We start from the raw sequence: 22,673 nt of genomic DNA on the forward strand, positions 1-22,673 counted from the left end.
ATATGATGGTTTATTTAAAGAATTCTAGAGAATCAACTAATAAGCTAGTAGAAATATTCAAGAACTTTAGCAAAGTTGCAGGATACAAAATAAACCCACGTAAGTCATCAGCATTTCTATATATTTCCAACACATCTCAACAGCAAGAATTAGAAAGAGAAATTCCATTTAAAATCACCCTAGGCAGTATGAAATACTTAGGATTCTATCTGCCAAGACAAACACAGGAACTATATGAACACAACTACAAAACACTTTCCACACAATTAAAACTAGATCTAAATAATTGGAAAAACATTAATTGCTCATGGGTAGGATGAGCTAAGATAATAAAAATGACAATCCTACCCAAACTAATTTACTTATTCAGTGCCATACCCTTCAACTACAAGAAACTTTTTTACTGAATTAGGAAAAAAAATAACAAAGTTCATTTGAAAGAACTAAAGATCAAGAATATCAAGGAAAATAATGAAAAAAAATGTGAAGGAAGGTGACTTAACAGTATTAGATCTTAAACTATACTATACAACAGTGGTCATCAAAAACAATATGGTACTGGCTAAGAGATAGGAGAGAGGATCAGTGGAATAGACTTGGGGTAAGTAACCTCAGTAAGACAGCCTATGATAAATCCAAAGATCCCAGCCTTTGGAACAAAAATCCACTATTTGACAAAAACTGCTGGGAAAATTAGAAAACAGTCTGGGAGAGAGTAGGTTTAGATCAATATCTCACACCCTACACCAAGATAAACTCAGAATGAGTGAATGACTTGAATATAAAGAAGGAAACTATAAGTAAATTAGCTGAACATAGAATAGTATACTTGTCAGATCTTTGGAAAAGGAAAGATTTTAAAACCAAGCAAGAGTTAGAAAAAATTACAAAATGTAAAAAAATAATTTTGATTATATTAAATTAAAAATATTTTTGTATAAACAAAACCAATGCAACCAAAATTAGAAGGGAAGCAAAAAATTGGGGGAAAAATCTTTATAACAAAAACCTCTGACAAAGGTCTAATTACTCAAATTTATAAGGAGCTAAATCAATTATACAAAAAAATTCAAGCCACCCCCGAATTGATAAATGGGCAAGGGACATGAATAGGCAATTTTCAGATAAAGAAATCAAAAACATCAATAAGCACATGAAAAAGTGTTCTAAATCTCTTATAATCAGAGAAATGCAAATCAAAACAACTCTGAGGTACCATTTCACACTTAGCAGATTGGTTAACATGACTGCAAAGGAAAGTAATAAATGTTGAAGAGAATGTGACAAAATTGGGACATTAATGCATTGCTGGTGGAGTTGTGAATTGATCCAACCATTCTGGAAGGCAATTTGGAAATATGCCCAAAGGGTGCTAAAAGATTGTCTGCCCTTTGATCCAGCCATAGCACTGCTGGATTTATACCCCAAAGAGATAATAAGAAAAAAGACTTGTACAAAAATATTCATAGCTGTCCTCTTTGTGGTGGCAAAAAAAAAAATGGAAAATGAGGGGATGCCCTTCAATTGGGGAATGGCTGAACAAATTATGGCATATGATGGTGATGGAATACTATTGTGCCCAAAGGAATAATGAACTGGAGGAATTCCATGTGAACTGGAACAACCTCCAGGAATTGTGAAAGTGAAAAGTGAAAGGAAAAGAACCAGGAGAACCTTTTACACAGAGACTGATACACTGTGGTACACATTGACTGTAAAGGACTTCTCTACTAGTAGCAATGCAGTGATTCTGAACAATTTGGAGGGACTTATGAGAAAGAGCACTATGCACATTCAGAGGAAAAACTGTAGTAGTAGAAAAAGAAGAAAAACAACTGCTTGATCACATGGGTGGATGGGGATATGATTGGGGATGTAGACTCCAAATTTTCACCCTAGTGCAAACATCAATAATATGGAAATAGGTTTTGATCAAAGACACATGTAAAACCCAGTGGAATTGCATGTTGGCTACAGGAGGGGGTAGGGGGAAGTCAGGGAAAGAATATTATTTTCATAATCAAGGAAAAATATTCTAAGTTAACTAATTAAATCAAATTTTTAAAAAATGAAGACAAAATATGTTTCCATAATTAGTGATGCTATGGAAGAAGACTCATATGAAACAAAAACAAAAGTCACAAAAATAAAGCAAAAAATGATATGCTGTGATCATGGATAATATCTGGAATTATCATGGAATTATCTTGAATCATTGCATATGCGTTTTCTTTAATGTTCTTTTCACTGATAAAAATACATCAGAAATTGAGCCATTTGACAAAGGAGTTTGGAGCTTTCTTGTCTAAGTCTTCAACAGTAATGGTTGCAATGCCTGTAAGAGCAATTGCTGGGTCTCACAGGCCCTGGCATCGCAAGTTTGAAGGACAAAGGTAGCAGTAAGGCCTTGGTTGGGAAAAGGAGAGGGAGAAGGAAAGGATCTACTAATCCCAGGGTTCATAAACTAACCTGCTCATCCTTGGTAGTTCTTATTAGTTGGTGAAGCTCTTTCCATAGTGATTTCTAGAATCAGCACAATGTCTGGATAGTCAATGACAGTGTGATATAGAAATGCAAAACTCTCCTCTTTAAAGGACATTCAAACAAGGAGGAAACAGCCTTGCTGAGACTCAGTTTCCTCATCTGCAAAATGATATGTACTTTCACTAGTTGTCTCAAATGTCTGAAATTCTTTCTCTCCTCTGTGTCTTCTATCTTCCTTGAAGTTTCAGATAAAAATCCCACTTTCTCTAAGAAGCCTTTCCCAGTCCTCCTTAATATGGGGCACAGCGTTTTCCCTCTGAGATGATCTCCAATTTACCAGTAAATATTTTCTTTGTACACAATTGTTTACATGTTATCTTCTCCATTAGATTGTAAGCTTTTTGAGGGCAGGAATGTGATTTGTTTTTCTTTGTATTTCTAGCACTTGGAACACTGCCTGGCAGATGTTGTTCAGGCTCTTTTCAGTAATGTTCAACTTTTCCTGACCCCATTTGGGGTTTTCTTGGCAAAGATACTGGAGGGGTTTGGCATTCCCTTTTCCAGTTTATTTTACAGACAAGGAAACTGAAGCAAATGCTTAAAATGACTTGCCCAGGGTCACTTCTCACTAGGTCGGCTAGTGTCTGAGGCCAAATTTGAACTTCAGAAGATGTCTTCATGCCAGGCCCTGTACTCTATACACTGCATCATCTAACGTAGGACTGGCTTATCCTAAACGCTTAATGAATGTTAATCGATTGATTGGTCAATAGTCTCTCCTCCATCTTAAGGACAGGGGCTGCTCTAGCAATTTTTTTTTTTTTTTTGGTATCCTGAGTTCTTGGAACAGTGCGTAGCACACAGCAGGTGGTTAATAAATGCTTCTTGACGACATCAAGTCTAAAAGTCTAAACTTCTTTCGGGTTCTCACATTCTAAGACTCCGATTTCCAGGCCACCAAATATGAACCGCTCTAGAGGAGCTGGAGGCAATTGAGGCGGGGCAGAGAGGCTGGGAGGAGTGGGAGGGGAGGGAGGTGAAGCGTATACAGTAGGGAGGAGGAGATGGGTCAGTCCAGAAGGCCAATAAACACCTCGGAAGGAGGCCCTGCCCCCTACGACCCCGCCCTCAGGAAGAGCAGCAGCCGCCATGGAGGAATATCAGCCCCACAATGATGAGGTACCGCCCCTCCCCACTCCAGGGTCCTTGCTCCCCTCCTCTGCATCTCCCGGGGGCGCCGCCAGATCTTCTTCTTTATTATTCAGTTCCAGTCTACCCTCCGGAGGGATCTGTATGCGCCGTCCGAGGGGGTCCGCGAGCCAGAATAGAGTCCTGCGGGGCAGGGCCGGGCGGGGCTGGGGGCGCGCGCGCTTCGACGGGGGCTGTGTGCCGGGTGGGGGGAGGGCCTCGGGCGCTCGGGGGGTCGGAGGGTGGGGTGCTGGAGGACGGCTCGCGAGCCGGGGGGCGGGGCGGCCTCCTTTCCGGTTCTTGCCGCTGCCTCCTTCCCCTGCGGCAGGGCGTGGTCGTTGACGGGTCTAACCTAGCATTCGCTCACCTAGACCTTCCTCCAGCCCCTCGGTTGCTTCCTAAAGAACAAAATTGACGCAGACGAATGAGAGGTGCCCAATACTGGGCGACCCTGTGTGGGATGTTCAAGGCTGCTGCCTTAGACTGGCCCACCTGGGGAGGGAGGAGTCGTGGTTCTTTGCCCAAAGTTTGACGCCAGGACGAACTCTATGGGCCTGCAGATGGCTAAGCTTATATAGATAATCGGCCCCCCAAAAGTAGTTGTCACTGGGTTTCCTAGGGGCAGGCAAGGGAATCTTGGGGCTGGTCTGCGAGCTGCCAGATAGTAAACCGCGAAGTATCCCTTTTTTAAAAAAAAAATTATTTTTCTAGGTAGTTCTGCCTACTCACAGATTTTAGTTTTAGAAATCGGAAGAAAAAAAATTAAGCCCTGATGTAATTGTCTTCTGATTACCACTTTTAAGTTTTTGTGGGTTTTGTTTTTCTTAATGAAACATTTTCCCCTGATATTTGAAAAGATTTGAGTTTTGATTTGGTGGCATGATTGTACCACAAAGCATGAATATTAGAATCATTCATCATTTAGATTTAAAGTGGCATTTATTTGAACTCTGTAGGCCACTTTTAGAATTAGTCAGGGACCAGATTCCAAGATGTAATAACAGCTTCAAGAGTTGAAACGAAGAGCCCTCAGAGAAATAGAAATAGAAATATTAAGCACTTCCAAATACACTCAACATTTTAGAGTAGTTTCACTCTTCTACTTTTGTTGGTGGTCTCTGCGGTGTAATTAATTCATATATAACTGCAGAAAGTTATCCAAGGAACTGTATAGCTTCAGTATTTGTTCACTTGTTCCCTCCGATCTAACAAAGTATTAAGGTAGTTAATTGTGTACTTCCAAATCCTTAACCAACAACTAGCAGCAATTTGAAAAGTTGATGATTGCTGTAGAAACAAATCTCATATTTTTGGATTGGGCAATCTACATTATAAAATCACATGATTCAGTGATACTGAAGTCTATATTTGTTTTATTCCTTTTAAAATCTTGTGATAATTTGAAACTTATTCTTATATAATGTATAATTTTAACAAATCACATGAAGAAAAGGCTTATAAAAGCAGCTACAAATTGTCTGACTAGTTTATAGCAGTACAACTATATTAACTCTGAAATAGCAAGACCATCCGTATTTACTTTGAAGGATCTGCCCCTAATCCATGTGGGTATTCCTTCCACTGTGCAAATAACAGCTCTTTCATGTCTTAAACTGTGTGAGTCTTGCCCCTTTCCTCTTACAAATCCTCCCCTAAATCAACCCAGTGAACTAAGAGCTTTCCTTTTCCTCTATGGCCAATGTAAGGATGTCAGTGGAGTATGTGGGCTTTCCATCAATTATCCCTCATTCTGACTACATTTTTGGCCTTGCTCCTTTTCCTTTCATATGTACTATCTCCAAATCTTCTATACCACTTCTCTCCCATAATTATTGTTTGCTAATGACTATGCCTAGTTATTCCTAGGATTCACCCTCTCTTACTCTTTTGGTGACCCACACTTAATTTTTCAGAGACTAGTTTTCCATAGCCCTTGTGTAATCAGCAGAATTATGAGGTTTAAAATGAACTTTTATTTCAGAAAGAAGCTTGGGGGTCATTAAAAATACCGTACCATTTTTGAAGCAATCCAACTTTCTTCCCCTTTAATTGTGATCTCAGTTAGTTGTCTGTTCATCCCTGTTTTCTTGTGTGTGTCTGTGAAGATAAACACACACAGACACACACACACATACACACACACATACAGATTGCCCAATAGGTAATCTTTTTCTTTTATGATGTAAATGTACTTTTTATTGTGAACCTAACAATAACAAACATTTCAAGATAAGGACAAGGAAGAAGACTATAAGAAACAAATTTCTTTTAGATACAGTTCATGTATTTATGTACAAATATATAAAGTTTAGCCAGCTAATGACATAATTGCTGTTAACTATTCTAGGTAATAACAAATTGCTTTTTGGGTCCTCTCTTGTAGTTCTGTATATTAAAAAAATTTTACTGATAATATTTTTCCTTTTTTTATTTAGAATATTTTTCCATGGTTACATGATTTATGAACTCACACACACACAGACACACACTTTTTCCTCCCCTCTCCTGAAGCCCACAAGCAGTTCCCCTGGGTTATGCACATATCATTGTTCAAAACCTATTTCTATGTTATTTGTATCTGCAGTAGAGTGATCCTTTAACATCAAAACCCCAATCATATCCTTATCGCACTATGTGATCAATCACAGTTCTTTCTCATAAGTTCCTCTGGATTGTCCTGGAGCATTGCATTGCTGCTAGTAGAAAAGTCCATTACATTCGATTGTGCCATAATGTATCAGTCTCTGTGTACAATGTTTTCCTGGTTCTGCTCCTCTCACTCTGCATCACTTCCTGGAGGTTGTTCCAGTCCCCATGGAATTCCTCCACTTTATTATTCCTTTTAGCACAATAGTATTCCATCACCAACATATACCACAATTTGTTCAGCCATTCCCCAATTGGAGGGCATCCCCTCATTTTCCACTTTTTTGCCACCACAAAGAGGACAGCTATGAATATTCTTGTACAAGTTTTTTTTTTTCTTATCATCTCTTTGGGGTATAAACCCAGCAGTGCTATGGCTGGATCAAAGAGCAGACAATCTTTTAGCACCCTTTAGGCATAGTTCCAAATTGCCTTCCAGTATGGTTGCATCAATTCACAACACCAGCAATGCATTAATGTCCCAATTTTGCCACATCCACTCCAACATTTCTGATAACTTTTTTTGAAAATTTATTTTATTTAATTAATTAATTTAGAAGATTTTTCCATGGTTACATGATTCATATTCTTTCCCTCCCTTCCCTTCCCCCTTTCCAACAAGCAGTTTAATTGGGTTTTCCATGTATCATTGATCAAAACTTATTTCCATGTGTTATTTTGGGATAGTTTTTGGGATAGTTTAAGGGGAAGAGACAAGAGGGAAACATCTAAATATTTTAAGTTTATTGATGGGGAATGGGAGAGGAAGGAGGGTAACAAAGGAGAAGGAAAAGTTCTTAATCTTATCCCCAAACCTAAATGTCCTTAATATTCTCCTAATGGCTTACTTATCTAGGCTAAATAAGTTATGTTCCTCCCAAATAGAACCTCACAAACTGAGTCCAATAAATGAACCAAGATCCCAGAGGTAAAGTCCAAAGTAGGTCCAGAAGAGATTTGATGTTTCTTTCTTTGGTCTTCAAACTAGCTGCCAGCTGCCAGCAGCCAGTTCAAGCAGTTTTCTTCCTCTCAAGGTGGCCCTCAAAGAGGCAGAAATCTTGTAGAAAGATGGAAATCACAGCTACTCCAAAAGCTTCACCCAGAAGTCTCTCTCTCACCAAGAAGTCTGGTTTTAGTTGGGACCACAAACTCCTTGGAATCTTGACCCAGGCTCTCTTATGATTCTGAGTCACATGCTCTCTGTCAATCATTTTTCAAGAAGTCTTTGCTTACTACACATGTTATTACTATTTGCATTAGAGTGCTGATAACTCTTTTTAAAAAATATCTATCACTGCCCACTATCCCTTCTTTCCCATCTGGCTCCAGTAATAGTTCTCCTTTGTAAATGTGAATAGTCTAGCAAAAAAATCAAGACAACGACCATTCCTGAAAACTGATGTCTCATTCTGTACCTCTAGTCTAGACTATTATTTTTGTACCAAGAGGCAAGCATTATATTCATCGTTCATCTTTTGAAATCATGAGAAGTGAGTGTTTTGTTCAGACTTCTGAGGTCTTTGAAAGTAGTTTTTCTTAAGTTATTATTCAATTGTTTTAGGATTATAAATTGTTTTTCTGGATATGTACATTTTACTTTGCATCAGTGAATACAAGTCTTTCCATATTTCTCTGAATCTATCATATTTATCTTTCAATGATGCCATAAAATCCCATTTCTTCATATACAATTTGTTCCTTAATTGACAGAGATCTATTTTGTTTTCCAGTTACTACGGTAAAAATACAGTATTGATTTTATTTTTTACATATGGATCCTTTTCCTTTGTCTTTGAACTTCTTGGGGACAATACCTAAAAGAAGTAATACTGGATCAAAGGGAGGCGGGTAGAGTACTATGACTTCTAGGATATTCCAAATATTTTCCCAGAGTAGTTATGGAAATTCACATCTCTAAGCCCCTCTAAAAACTGCTGTTTTCCTCTTTTGTCTTTTTTGCCTATCTGATGATTTGTGCAACAGCTTTAAATTATACAAAATCAGAATCATCCATTTTATTTTATGATCATTCTTATCTCTTGCTGCAGTAGAAAAAATTCTTCCCCTAGACATTATTGTAAACGTTCTCTCCTTCCTTTGCCCTCTAAATTCTTCTTATGATAAGAACTTTTAAATTTAGGTAATGCATCAACTTGGAGTTTATTTATCATATGGCCAAACTTATATGGTCATTTTAATTTCTGCCAGGCTGTTCCAGTTTTTCTGTCAGTGTTTGTCATATAGGAAGGGCACAGGTTGGTATTCTTGGGGTAAGCAATACAATGCTACAGTTTAATTTTGGATGGGGTCTTGTTTACCTAATCTGTTCTATTGAGCAACTTGTCTTTTTAAAATGAAGATCAAATCTTTAATTTTGTAATATATAATAATTTTGGCCTCTTGTTACAGTCCTACTGTGAGCAATTAGTATCTTCCTATTTATTTAAGAATATTTCTGTAAAAAAAAGAATTGTTTTATAAGTATATTTTTCCAAATCCTGAATGTGTCTTTATTAGTCAGACTCCCACAATATCACTCATTATTTTGTTTGATTTTCTTGTGTATACTTAAGCCAAATTTGTTTTGTATCTGTGGATAGGACTAATATTTCCCCTACAAAAGGCATTGAATCTGCTTGGTAACTTAGGCAAGTACTCGACCTCCAGATTCCTGCATCATAAAGTACCTAATTCTGTCATGAAGTATGTTGACTAATGTTATATTGACTATCTATACCGTAGAATCTCAGGATTATTTTCCAAAGCAATGCACTGTATTTCTGCAGAATATATATCTAGTATAAAATGTGGTATGCCTGAACTATGAAGAACTTTCAATTCTTTTTTTTTAAGATTTGCCTTGCTTTGAGAAAATATAGTATATAGTAATTTGAGCTTAATAAGCAGATAAAATGAAGTGAGTTTTTTTCATAATTTTAAATGATTTTTTGTTTTAAAAAAGCACTAACCACCAGGAGTTCCTTTCATCAGTTGAATCTCACTAATATATTCTGGGTACTAGTATAGTTTCTGAAGATATAAAAAATAAATTTAAAATAATACCACAGAGAATTTATATTGTATCAATGGAAATAACATACATATATAAATAAATATAACCTCATTTGGGGAGTAGGAAATACTAGCATCTGGAGTGTATCAGGAAAGATCTTATTTTGAAATGACATTTGAGCAGAGCATAGAAGCAGTAAGAATGAGTAATCAAGGGCATTTAAAATATAATTCTAGGGGGCAGCTGGGTAGCTCAGTGGATTGAGAGCCAGGCCCAGAGATGGGAGGTCCTGGGTTCAAATGTGACTTCAGACACTTCTTAGGCAAGTGACCCTGGGCAAGTCATTTAACCCCCCATTGCCTAGCCCTTACCCACTCTTCCACCATGGAACCAATACATAGTATTGATTCTAAGATGGAAGGCAAGAGTTATATATATATAAAATTCTGTTTTTAAAAGTTTAATTTATATACAACTTTTTAGGAATGGTTAGAGCATTGACTTGAGTCAGAGGCCTTGGAATCAAATTTTACCTCTTACTCTTACCTGTGTGAACATAAGCAACCTCCCTAGGGCCTAGTTTCCTTATAAGTAAAATGAGAAATGTGGAAAAAAGGTTTCTGAGGTCTAGTTCTCTTAACTTATATAGCTATGATTCAAAAAATAAAAATGATTTTACATCAAAATATTTTGTCCATCTTTTTTTTAGATTGTTTTCAATGCTGATGAAGCACACAATATTGTGAAAGAGGTAGGTTATTTAAACCTTTTATTGCACTATGTTGAGTGGAATTTTCAAGGTCATAATTTAATTTTTAGTACAGGGGAGAGCGTCAGTATTACATCATAATTTTAATATAAATTCCCTAAAGCAGCATGATTTTAATTTGCATATGCAGAATTTGCTGATTGGTTGAACATTGTCATTGGATGTTTTGTGTATTTCCTCAGTCTAGGCAAACGTTCTTTTTTTCTAAAATGATTTTAGGTAAATAAATCTAAAAGACTTTTTATAAAGACTCAGTAGGAAACATTGCATTTGTAACAAATTTTTCATAAGATATTAGAGAAACTTTTTGTCTTCTAGGGAGTCCAGCTTCTACAAAATTAGTCATGCCATAGAATAGAAGTCCTTGACCTGGGATCATGTTTTTTAAAAATATTTTGATAGTTGTATTTCAGTATCACTGACGACCTTCCTGACTATACATATTTCATTTTTTTGCATTTAGAAGCATTGTAGGGGTCACAAGCTAAGAATGTTTTTTTAAAACCATACGAAAACATCCCCTGGTCTGAATTTGACCTGTGAGCTATATTTTTCTGACCTTTGCACTAGACTACTATGACACAAAAAAGGTTAAGAATGTCCATGAGCTTGGAGTCAGGAGTCCTTATTTAAATATTTTTTTGACAGCTCACATTTATTTATTGCTTTAATGTTTGCAAAATGCACTTTATATATATTATCTCATTTGATCATAACAACCTTCCAGTTAGGTACTATTATTATCCACATTTACAGACAGAGGAAATAAGGCTCTGAGAGGTTGAGACTTGCCCAGGGCCACACAACTTGTAAGTGTCTAAGGCAGGACTTGAATTCAGTTAGTCTGACTTCTAAGTTCAGCACTACTCACTCTGACACTTAGCTGTATATATGTGTGTGTGTGTGTGTGTGTGTTATATACATATATCTACATACACATACATATATGTTCAACATGTTTAATTTGCCTAGAAAATATTTGTTTTAGATAAGCTTTTGCTATTTCTACTATAATTTGCCTCAATACTTAATCTTTGCTCTTTTGTACTTTTTTTTTAGTGTATAGATGCTATATTGGGTGGCGTGGATTATAATCAGAATAATGTCAATCAGTGGACTGCAGCTATAGTGGAACAATCCTTAACCCATTTGGTAAAGTTAGGGAAGACATATAAATATATTGGTAAGTAGTAGGGTCTGTATTCACTAATTTATACTGTTTCTACTCTCAATGATGTCGTAAGTTTATAGCCTTCCCTGTTAAATATTTGAAGGGGTCTGTGATCTCTTTGATTCCTGAGTTCCCGCTTGCACAAAATTCCATGTTCTTTGACAATTTACCCAAAGAAAGTCCATCCAACAAATTGAAGACTTTCTTCACTTTCTCCTGACATCATGAAAATATTAGTGAAGTGTTCTGCTCAGCTATTACCTTTCTTACTTTCTGTGTGATCTGTCCATCTTCTCTTCCTATCATACAGTTTCTAATGAAGTCTTTTACTATTGTTCTTTGGAGTTTTTCATTGGCTATGTGCTACATAGCCAATATACCTCACACCCATTGTAACCCTCTGTCTTGCTTTCTCTGTGATACTCATCTTTAGTTCTTTGGAGACTGTGGTGTGTCATGTTTCACTGCCATGTAACAATGCCAGTAAAACGTTATTTTTAACAGGTAAGCTTTTATTTTCATGGGGAGCTTGGGATAAGAAAAGAATTTTGTATTTTCCCAAAAGCAAGCCATATCATTTTCTTCCTCCTAGTAATTCTGGGCCCAACTCGTTTTCTATCTGTACTCTCTATCCTAAATAAGCACACTGGTAGATGAGCTCTGTGAAGCATCCACCTCCCAAAAGCATCTTGATTTGGGGGCAATAGACGTTCTGCATTCACTTGGTTTCTCCTGTGTGGAAACTCCTGGGAGTGAGAAGGTTGTGCAGAGTTCTGCATCTTGATGTCATTAGCATGTCATCCACAAACCAAAGCATCCGAAGGACCTCACCAGCCACAGGGAACTCCTTTTCAAACTTGTTCAAACTGGACTCTGGACTGGATCTCTTCCATTACTGTGGTGAATACCTTTGACAAGCATTCAGTCTCCCTGTTTCATGATTCATCTGATGTTCATTACTGAACAGAGTTCTTTCTGCTCTTTTATCTTTCAAGGCATCTTGAATGACTGATGGGAGACTCTAAAATATGGCATTTCGATCCACCGAATCAAATACCTTTTTTAATGGGGCCTTGTACTCTTCACAACTATAAGCTGGCAAACATATGGTCCATTTTTGACTATCACTTGCTAAGTCCGCTTGTTCCTACTTCTAGTATTCGAATAGAGCCCTGTCTGTAAGCTACAACCTTGGTCTCTTTTTCATAAATCATACTTCCCTATGTACCCCTCCCTAAGCCCCTTTAATCAGATATAATATTTCCTTTATTTGAACCCTCAGAGCTGTTTAGTTAAAACTCACATTTTTAGAGTATTGTCTTATTGTTTCTACTATGTAGTAAATTCCTTGTGGTGGGAATTCTACCTTAATTTACATTTGTATCCCCCACAGTGCCTTGAATGAATATAATAGTCATTTGGCAAATATTTGTTGAGTGAATGAATGAATCAACAAATGGTATGTGACTTTTCACAATTACTATTGTAGGTTGTGCAAAAAAAAATTCAGAGCCTCATGCTACCTTGGAAACTAATTTAGTCTTTGAATAGTTGTATGCTTTCCCTATAATAATGTTGCCTCCAGCAACATTGCTGTCCTCAGCACTGCTACTCCCAAATTACATAGAAATGTCCCTGCATAGAAAGGCTTTGAATGTAAGGTCAGTAATGAGCTGTTTATTATTCAAGAACCAGCCTTGTCAAGTATGGGGAGCTTCATTACTAGATTGGCCAAGTAGTGATACATTCTTCAGACACAGTGGCTCTTAAAGACTTCTCTTCTGGGTTAAAGAAGGGTTGTAATACACAATTCTGGATGGAATATCCGTACCAAACAAATCACAGATTTTAAAATAGAAAATATTGAAGAAAACAAATGTTTTGTTATTTTTCTCTCTCTACTCCTTATTTGTTCTATTCTATTATTCATTATTTTTATAGATTTCATACCTATGAAATCAAACATTTCTTTGTTAAAAGTATGAAAATAATGTATGTATTTGTAATCCTTCTTACTTTTGTTTCCATTCATACATCTCTTTGTTTTTGAACTCACTCATTTTGTGTCTTTGTCTTTCAGTTACTTGTGCAGTGATGCAGAAGAGTGGATCTGGTTTACACACAGCCAGCTCATGTTTTTGGGATACTACATCTGATGGTAAGAGCTTTTAAAGACATTCCATCAAAGAGCAATCCATAACAAAACTAAATAGTCCATTTTTATTACCTATTCAGTGCTGTAGCATTTCCTGTCTATTTCTGTCATTGAGGGGTAATATTCTAAAAAGTATCATAGTGTAGAATTGTTTTACACATTATTTTATCCATGATAAGACTCTCCTTATCTAACTTTGTGTGAATACTATTGAGAATTGATAGGGACAGATCTCAGACTTCACCTTATGCTATCCCTGCTCTTGCTAACTACCTACAGCAATGCCAGGCTCAGCACTCCTCCCTTGTTCCCCTACTCCAAAAGTGCCTGCCTGGCTTATGCAAGTATTTGGGTATGTATAGATTCATGGAAGGGCTTTACATCTTGATCTATAAAGCCCTCTGAGTCCACAAGGTTAGGGGTCCCCCTGCACCTGGCTGAGAATCTAATACTATTTTTGACCCAAATCTGGCAGTTTCCAAGGTCATTTATGAGCTTACCAGGATAGTTTCAGACTTTTCTAGGGAATAGCTGAGTATGGTAACTTCATATCAGCTGACGATGAGTGAATAGAATCCTATTATCAGAGTAGAAGTCAGCATTAGGTTATTTAGGCATCATGATGTTAGTTAATAATTCAAAAAAATAATGCCCATTTTCATCTGACCCTCTATCTAGGGCATGTGAATCTTGATTTCATGAATTATTTTTTGGTAATACTTCAATATTTTTATTTCAGTATCATTAATTTCCTTTCTAATCTTATTTATATACTTTAATTTATGCATTTTAAACCCTTAGGAGAAGTGATGCATCAAATATAACAAATTGCCTAAAGGGTCCATAGCCCAAAATAGGTTAAGAAGCCCTCATCTAGGACTTGATATCAGTCAAGCCCATCAACAAACATTTACTGTATGCCAAGCTTTGTATTAGTTGCTGGGTATACAAAGACAAAAATGAAATAGCCTCTGCCCTTAAGGAGCTTACATTCTATTGGGGGAAATAGTATGTACACATAAAATATATACAGAGTATATATAGTATTCAAGAAAAAGATGGACTTGACATTGTATTTAAGAGAAAGTGAACCAAAATAAGAAGTGAATTGTATTCCATTATAGTCATGATAGAGTGAGTAGGCTGTGAAGCAGGGATGTTTCTGGACAGTCTTTGTGGTAGTGTGGGCGCTTTATAGTCCATGTTTGTCAAATTACTTCTACCATGTTGTTTGGATTTTGAGATTCTTAATTGGGTTCGCAATGAATTTCAAAGCTATCCATGATCAGTGTCCCAGTGATCTTGGCAGAGACTATAGTAAACCAGCTAGGTTGTTGGAACAACTAGGAGAAAAATTGTATATAAATGTATTAAAGACCACCAAAAATCCCAAATAACCAAATAGAAGAGGTCTTCCATGATCCCACTAGTCCATTGTAACAGAGACATAACACTTCTACTGCTCATTCCCAGAGGGCACCTAGGAATAAACATATTTGCAGAAGCTTTTCAAAGATGGAATTTTCCTTTGAAGAGTGAGTTGGGTTCTCATGCAGGAAGGCCAGATGAGTTTGGATGAAGGCATTTTGCTACTGTGGTGTTGGAAGAACTCTGTTCTCTGGTTTATGTTAGAGTAGCTGCAAAGTTTTCAGGTTTTAGGTTTTCCTGGAGAATTTGTTTCTCCTCAGTTCTCAAAATTGAGGCCTCAGCTTTGAATTACTTTCTTCTCAGAACATAATAGATCCTGAAGCTTTTTTTAAAAAAATAGGACCCATTGAGTATGTCCCAATGGAGTATTCTGTAGACCTTCCCTGGATTTCTGAGATGTTGTATTAGTTTGAAGTTTGTCTTAACTGTGACCAGTTCCTTGTTCTGAAATATATAGTTTAGTTCTGTTGTAGAGTTCCCTAGGGAAACTCCTTATGGATTGTAGTTCATTCTGAGTGAGTATGGCCCCACTAGCTACCCTGGCAGTCTTAAATCTTAGTTCTGCCACTTACAACCTGTGTAAATATAGTTATATCACTCACTCTCTCTGGAACTCAGTTTCTTCCAATGTAAAGTGAGGGAATTTGAGCAGGTTCCTTCAATATTCTTTCTAGCTATAAATCTTTGATGAATTCCTATAATGTTCTCTCAAACATGGTCACTGGAAAGTTCCTGGGGGATTTCATGAGGTTGGAGAGAGGAGATATTTAGTGATAAAAGGTGGTCATACTTGGGAGACCTTAATCAAATCTGTTCTTTTCCACAAAGTCCTCTTTGAGTGATATACGTCCAAGGATTTGGAGTGTATCAAGAGACTTTTCAAGGTCAAGAATGCTTTCAGAACATGAGTCACTGAGTTCAGCTTTGCTGTAACAAGGGTTTACCCTTATACTTTCTTCTCTAAGTTCTTAACAAACTAGCCTTTGCAACTTGGGAGAAAGAACTTTTCACAGTCAAGGCATTTTTTAGGATTTTCTAGAGTTCCAGATTTAGTGGGTGTCTAGAGAATAAATAGCCTTTGAAAAAATTGATCTGTCTTGCAACAAATTGATTTCTTAGAATGGGATATTTCTAAATTAAACCCTGACTCACTTTTCAGAAAACATTGTAGTTTATTTGATGACAAAGCTTTGCTTTTGTCAAAATAGCTCAAATTTGTTTCTTGCCAGTTCCTTCAGAAATTAGTTCTCTAAAGACCTTTTGGATTTTAATGACAAAATCCAGGTGATATCATAAGTAAATTAGGAGAATATGGAAAAATTTACCTGTGGATAAACAAAGAATTTATCATCAGATGAAATAGAGATGATCACAGAAAATAAAATGGGTAGTTTTGATTACATGAAATTCAAAAGTGTTTATACAGATAAAACTTATGCAGCCAAAAATAGAAGGAAAGAAGGAAACTTGGGTTGTAGTATTTATAGCAATTTTCTATGATATAGGCCTCATTTCTCAAATATAACTGAGCCAGTATTTTTAAAAATAATATCCATTCTTCAACTGATAAATACTGGTGGGTGAAAGATGACATATCTAAGAAAACAAAGGCTTAAACTTCTGAGCATTTCAATTTATTAAGCAGTGCTTGCCAGTTGCCTAACATATCAGGAAGAAGACCCTTCCTCAACTAAGGGCTGGATCCTGAATACAGGAGGAGACAGACTTTTATACATGAAAAACAATCAGATATGACCAATTAATTATAAGATAACAATACAACATTATTAGATAATCTGATTTCTAATTGGAGGAAAGATTAGGGACTTTCCAAATTGGGAGGGGTAGAACAAATAAGCATAATTCCTTGAAATCAGACAAAGAGGAACATGGAAACAATTATTGATTGATCAATACAGGGCCAGTTTTCAGATAAGACATATAGGTTGCTTGAGATATATAATTGAGATAAAACCCCTTGCATCAATCTGGATTTAAACAGGTTTCTGGTTAGCATAATCTAAATCTGTAGTTAAGAGTCTCTAGCAACAGGTAGGGATGGTCCAGTTTCCCTGCCATGCAGGGCTAAGTTCAAAGAGTACAATAAAGTTCTCAACTCCCTTAATTTTCTCATAAGAGTGAAATTGGATTAGACCAGTAATTGAATAGGAATGGAACTGGACTGGCTTCAGAATTTGAGTCACAAGATGGAGTCAGTATAATTCACTGAATTTCCACTACCAGTTGCTGTTCCAATCCCTTAATTCTCTTAAAAGGATATATATGAACACTTAGTTTTCAGAAGAAGAAATTCAAGTTATGTTACATGAAAAAATGTTCCAATTCACTGTTCATGAGAGACATAGAATTTAAAACAACTCTGAGATACCACCTCACACCTGTCGGGTTGACTACTATGACAGAAAAAGAAAATGACAAATGCTGGCAGGGACATGGAAAAATAGGGAAATTGACACATTATTGGTAGAGTTGTGAACTGGGCCAAGAATTCTGAAGAACAATTTGGAACTATACCACTACTGGGTCTATATACTAAAGATCAAAGAAAAGACTTGTTAAAAAATATTTTTATCAACTCTTTTTTTTTTTGGTGGCGCAGAATTGGAAATTGAGTTAATACCCATTAATTGGAGAATGGCCGAACAAGTTGTGGCTTATGATTATGATGGAATACTATCATGATGAAATGATGAAGGAAATGGTTTCAGAAGTGTGACTAAGAAGTCACAGTTGGAAATTCCCAGTTGATGGACATCGCCCCCGTCTCTAATTCTTTGCCAGCACAAGAAGAGCTGATATAAATATTTTTGTACAAATAGGCTTTTTCCCTTTTTAAAAAGTTTATTTTCTTGGAATACAGACTTAGTAGCAATAGTGCTGGATAAAAGGGTATGCATACTGGTACAGACTTTTAGACATAGTTACAAATTTCTGTCCAGAATGGTTGGTTAAATTCCCAACTCCTTCAACAATGCATTAGTGTCCTAATTTTCCAACATCCTTCCAACATTTGTTTTCTTTTTCTATCATATTAGTAGGTTTGATAGCTATGAGCTGGTACCTAAAAAAAGAGTAGGAAGAGGAGATCCAAAGTGGATAGAGTAGTTTCCCCTTAGAGATCTCCCTGAATACCCAGCCATGATCTCTGGGTATTCTAACCTCTGGTGAGTGAGAGTGAAGCAGAATCACCTTCTCTCACTGGGCCAGTTGTGCAAATGCCTTGGAGACAATTGATGTATAAATCAGCATCTCTTTTATTATAAGAGGGTATACAAACAGTCCAACTTGAAGTGGGCTGGCATGACACCAAAGCAACTAGAACTCGCTGCCTCTGTCAGAAGCAGCTGGCGAACCCACATTCACCATGCCGCCACCACCTTTGAAGATGAGCGACGTCGATGTCTTGCCACTGCACGTGAACGCCGACACCAGGCCACACCCGCACCTCCCATAACAACTGGCGTCCCAGGCCCCATGTGCCACAAACTCTGCGCCTCAGTCTTTGGACTTCAAAGCCACATGAGGGTACATCAATAGATGATAATGCACAAAAACAATCGTCATTCTCAGAGTCACAGAGAGACTACCACTACTACTACTATAAGAGGGTATATAAACAGGATCAGAACAAAGGGTTCCTAACTCTAAGGGATCTAGCTATTCATCCAACAACCCTCTATGTCCCTCGCAGGAGGGAGCCTTCGGGTCTTCCGGCTAACTTACCAGCTCCCTATTTCTATGTAGGTGTTCCCCCAAAGCTGGCTAAGCTGCCTATCTATGACCCTCACTATTTGGTTAGATTTAGTTCAAAAGCTGTCTCCAAAACCCGTTAGGATTGCTCTCAAACAGCTAAGTCCACCCTAGGAGGTTGGACCCCTAAAGGTAAAACCTCAGTCAATCTGACAGGATTTTTAGATACCCTTCTGGAAAGCACAGCAGGTCTGATCAGATACTTTTCTAGATGTTCCCCCAGTCAAACAGAGAACCTCCCAAGATGATTTAGGGATTTTTCCTCCATAATCAGGTTGAGGTAGCCAAACTCCAACACGCCACCTTACCTCCACCCTTCTGGACAGGAAGAGCCAAGCCTCCTCCAGGAAGTCACTCACTCTAGCCATTGTCACTTCCAAACTGTTGTTGTTCTCCTTCTGCTTGCTAAAGCCCTTTCCCTTGAGTTTCTAGCCTGTGCATTAAAGACAGCCTTCCACTTCTCTTAAATCTTAAACTATCTCTATCCTTTTCCTATTACATACCTCAGAATTGTGTTAATTTGCATTTTTCTAATCAATAGTGATTTAGAATGATTTTTTCATATGACTTAGTAGTTTTGATTTCTTTATCTAAAAACTGCCTGTTCATATCTTTGTGTATTTTCTTTTGCAATGTAGCTAATATGGAAATATGTTTTGCATGACTTGAAATGTATAATAGATATGTTGCTTACTTTCTAAATGGATAGAGGGAGAGAATTTTGAACTCAAATTTTTAAAAATAAAAGTTTTGAAATTTTTTACATATAATTTAGAAATATTTGACAAAATAAACTTTAAAAAAATTTTAAGAAAGAAAAAATTCAGTCAGTGGAGTACATTTTCCCATCATCAGTGGCATTCTAGTGGGATGCTCCCCAGAAATTATTAGGGCAAATTTACTTCTCTTCATAAATTCATGGGGATTGTTTTGGAAGCATGATATGATCTAGATCCAAAAACTAAGGAATTTTTCATTCGATCACAGAATCTTCTGGGGCTATATCTGAAACCTTTCTTCCTTCGCAATGTCTATCTGAGCCTGTACACCAACAATTGGCTGCAGTTGAGACTGGAGATCTTCTACTCTCTACTTAGCACTTCCCAGTGGTAGTGATACTGTAGTCTGTTAGATCTTATATAATGTTACAAGCTATTGTGGGTAGAACAAGATTTTGCTGATGCTGAGAATTTTGGGTGGTGCCATCAACTTATGCCTAGACTGAGTCTTGACTTATTACCAAGGATCTATATTGAGAGGAAAGGGTAAATGGCTGAGACTAGGAGAAGGCTCATGGAAAAGTTTTTTGAAAACTGATCCAAAATTATATAGAGAAGCCACTTCTACAAGTCAAAGGATCTTAGAGTCATAGATGAACCTTGAGATCATAGCCCAACCCCTCCCCCCTTTTTTTTAACAGATAAGGAAACCAACTCAGAAGTGGTTAAGAAGTTGACTTACCTCAGGTCACTGGGATTTGAACTCAAGTTCTCTGGATCAAAATATAGTATGATCTAACAGTTATACCACAACTGTCTACTCAATAAATACAAATTAGTCAATCAACTGAATGAGCCCACTATCAAGTTGGTGAAGATGTGGCATGTTTACCCCCACATGCGAGAGGGGGCAGCTTTGTTTCTTCTCTCCACTGCCTTTGGGGACAATGTTTATATGCCCTGCCCAGCAGCCCAGTGGGAGCATGTCCTCCCTCTGCTCTCTGGGATAATGAGGAGAGGTCACAGGTTGCTTGAAGGTACAGTTTAGGCACAGGATTTTAATAATGTTCACCAGTGCTGGCCTACTTTGTCAACAGAACTTGTGAATCCTAAATATAAAGGCTGTTCTTATTCATAGACACCACCAGCCATCCAAAGCCCTGTTAATCCTTTGTAACATTGGAATTTTAAGTATCTAAGGTCTTTTTTTTTTTAGATTGAAATAATTCAAACATAAAAGTCTCTTTCCTGGTCATTTTGGTATTTTCTGGAATTTAATTTTTTTTATTTGTCTTTTCAGGAACCTGTACCATAAGATGGGAGAATCAAACTATGAACTGTATTGTCAATGTTTTTGCCATTGCTATTATCCTGTAGCTAAATGGAAATATTATACCAGCGCCTTTAATATAAGAAATTATCAAAATGTTCTTGATGGAACTGTTCATAGTATTATTTAATTACCTTATTATTGCACAAGAAGTGAAAGTGTGCAATTGGCTTCAGAACAGTAAAAAGTAAACCTTATAACTAATCTTATAACATAGCATACTTTAATTAAACACTTGCATAGTTAGAAAAACATTAAACCCAGAAAAATAAGGCATTAGATTTAAATACTGTATTTATATTTGCACCAGCTTTCCATTAACACTATGTATCCAGAGAAATGGAGGAATTAAAATTAGGATAATAAAGTTCTCTTGTTTTAGAAAAATAACATTCTATCTGCCAAGTATATAAATTTACCCAAGTTCTTAGTTCAGTAATTATCAGTGCCTCTTTTGATTATACAAACAAGATAGCATAAGTATTCTATGTTTTTCTTTTTATCGAGTACTATTATATAGTAACTAGAATTAACTTGGTTTTCCCCCCAAGTAATTATTTAATAATTTGTTGCCTTTAATTCCAAAATCCGGAGTTCATAATTGAACAATATGGATGAATTGATTTCTCTAGCCTAATAAAAGTCACTGTAGAATAAATAACAACACGTACTAATTCAACAATAATTGTCTTTCAAATCATTCTGTGTTCAACAAATACATGTTGATTACCCACTATGTGCAGCATTCTGTTTAATTACCACATTGCTGGTGCCTTCCACCCAGTTTGGAAACTGTAGCATATATAATTTGGGTTGTGGATATGTGAATTAAACCATTTGGTTTGCAATTTAGAGTATATAAGACAGTGGTAGTTAATTAATTTTAAGAGGAAAATAAAATGAGCAGAAGCCATGCAGAAGTTAGTTAAATCATGTTCTTGCTATAAATAGATTTTATTTACCATTGTAGACATGACTTAGAGAAATATTTAAAGAGAGTTGGTTAGACTAAATATGCACATTTAATTTTGTTCTTAGTTTCATAACTAGGGAGTTGTATTTATTGTTTTGATTATTAACTGACATTTGTGAATCACCTATATGAAGTTTAAAATATAGAGAGTAAGTTATAAATGTAAAGTGTATATTCATTAGCAAGTTATAACTCAGGGCTTATGATATGTAGAAAAATATATTGAGAGGTAAAGACTTTAAATTAGTATACACACAGCTGGGCTACCAAATGCGAAGTCAATCTGCTGTCTAAGCAAGAAAATAAAGTTATAAATACAAATAGTCTTAATACTGAGTAAATCTATAGAGTAAAACGAACACATTGAACTTTTGAAGAAAGGGTTAGTGGTGATGAGTAAAAGGATAATGGGGCATAAAGTGGTTATATTTGCATGTTTGTATTTTAGATATGTAACAGACAGATGCATATTCAAAAAAGATAAGTTCATTTTAAATGCAGTAGTGTACCATTTTTGGTACATCAAAATTTATCTCAATTATTACTTTGATGCTATTTTTCTTGAACTTGAAGATTGTACTAGAGTGATCAAAATGCTAATGTAATTGAGTGATGTTAGTTAATCTCAGTTTCTTAAAAAAAAATCATAGAAACATAAACCTTGTAAAATCATGTTTTAAAGAATTTGCTTGATACTGTTTCTGTAGCTGAAAGATAATAAAGATTGTCTGCCTTACAAATACTTTTGCTTTCTAGGTGATCATAGTGTGATTAAAAATAAACTATCTGGCTACTATACAAGGTACCCAGCAGTGGAAATGGAGAGAAATGATCATGTGTGGATGGATACACACACACACACACACACACACACACACACACACACACACTGTAAATATATATATATAATGTTTACACATATATAAATTTTAAATGCCTGTATGATTTAAAGTTGAAGTAATATTTTAATCTAGAACAAAATAAGATATATTATTTCTTTTTTGCTTTTAAAAAATTTTATGCAAA

General features: G+C 36.3%; 2 protein-coding genes across 2 annotated transcripts in view; one reads left to right on the forward strand and one right to left on the reverse strand.

Moving 5' to 3' along the window:
• The window catches only part of SYTL5 (synaptotagmin like 5), a 301,635-nt gene extending 298,076 nt beyond the window's left edge, over window positions 1-3,559 (reverse strand). The window contains exon 1 of the mRNA XM_056826259.1: window positions 2,470-3,559. The gene's annotated coding sequence lies outside the window, so the exon portion shown is untranslated. The remainder of the gene's footprint in view (window positions 1-2,469) is intronic.
• On the forward strand, window positions 3,471-22,389 carry DYNLT3 (dynein light chain Tctex-type 3). Its single transcript, XM_001379081.4, has 5 exons — window positions 3,471-3,663; window positions 10,041-10,082; window positions 11,160-11,283; window positions 13,352-13,429; window positions 20,645-22,389. Exons 1-5 carry the CDS (start codon window positions 3,634-3,636, stop codon window positions 20,719-20,721), a joined length of 351 nt encoding a protein of 116 aa, XP_001379118.2. The 5' UTR covers window positions 3,471-3,633; the 3' UTR covers window positions 20,722-22,389.
• The last annotated feature ends 284 nt before the right edge of the window (window positions 22,390-22,673 follow it).

This window comes from Monodelphis domestica, chromosome 4 (genome assembly GCF_027887165.1).
Source record: "Monodelphis domestica isolate mMonDom1 chromosome 4, mMonDom1.pri, whole genome shotgun sequence".
Taxonomy (NCBI): domain Eukaryota; kingdom Metazoa; phylum Chordata; class Mammalia; order Didelphimorphia; family Didelphidae; genus Monodelphis; species Monodelphis domestica.

Excerpts from the sequence above, each read along its gene's own strand:
- DYNLT3 (XM_001379081.4), top strand. The coding sequence starts at position 3,634 with ATGGAGGAATATCAGCCCCACAATGATGAG. Across the intron at positions 11,284-13,351 it reads GAAGACATATAAATATATTG|TTACTTGTGCAGTGATGCAG; the intron begins GTAAGTAGTAGG and ends TTTGTCTTTCAG. Across the intron at positions 13,430-20,644 it reads TTGGGATACTACATCTGATG|GAACCTGTACCATAAGATGG; the intron begins GTAAGAGCTTTT and ends TTGTCTTTTCAG.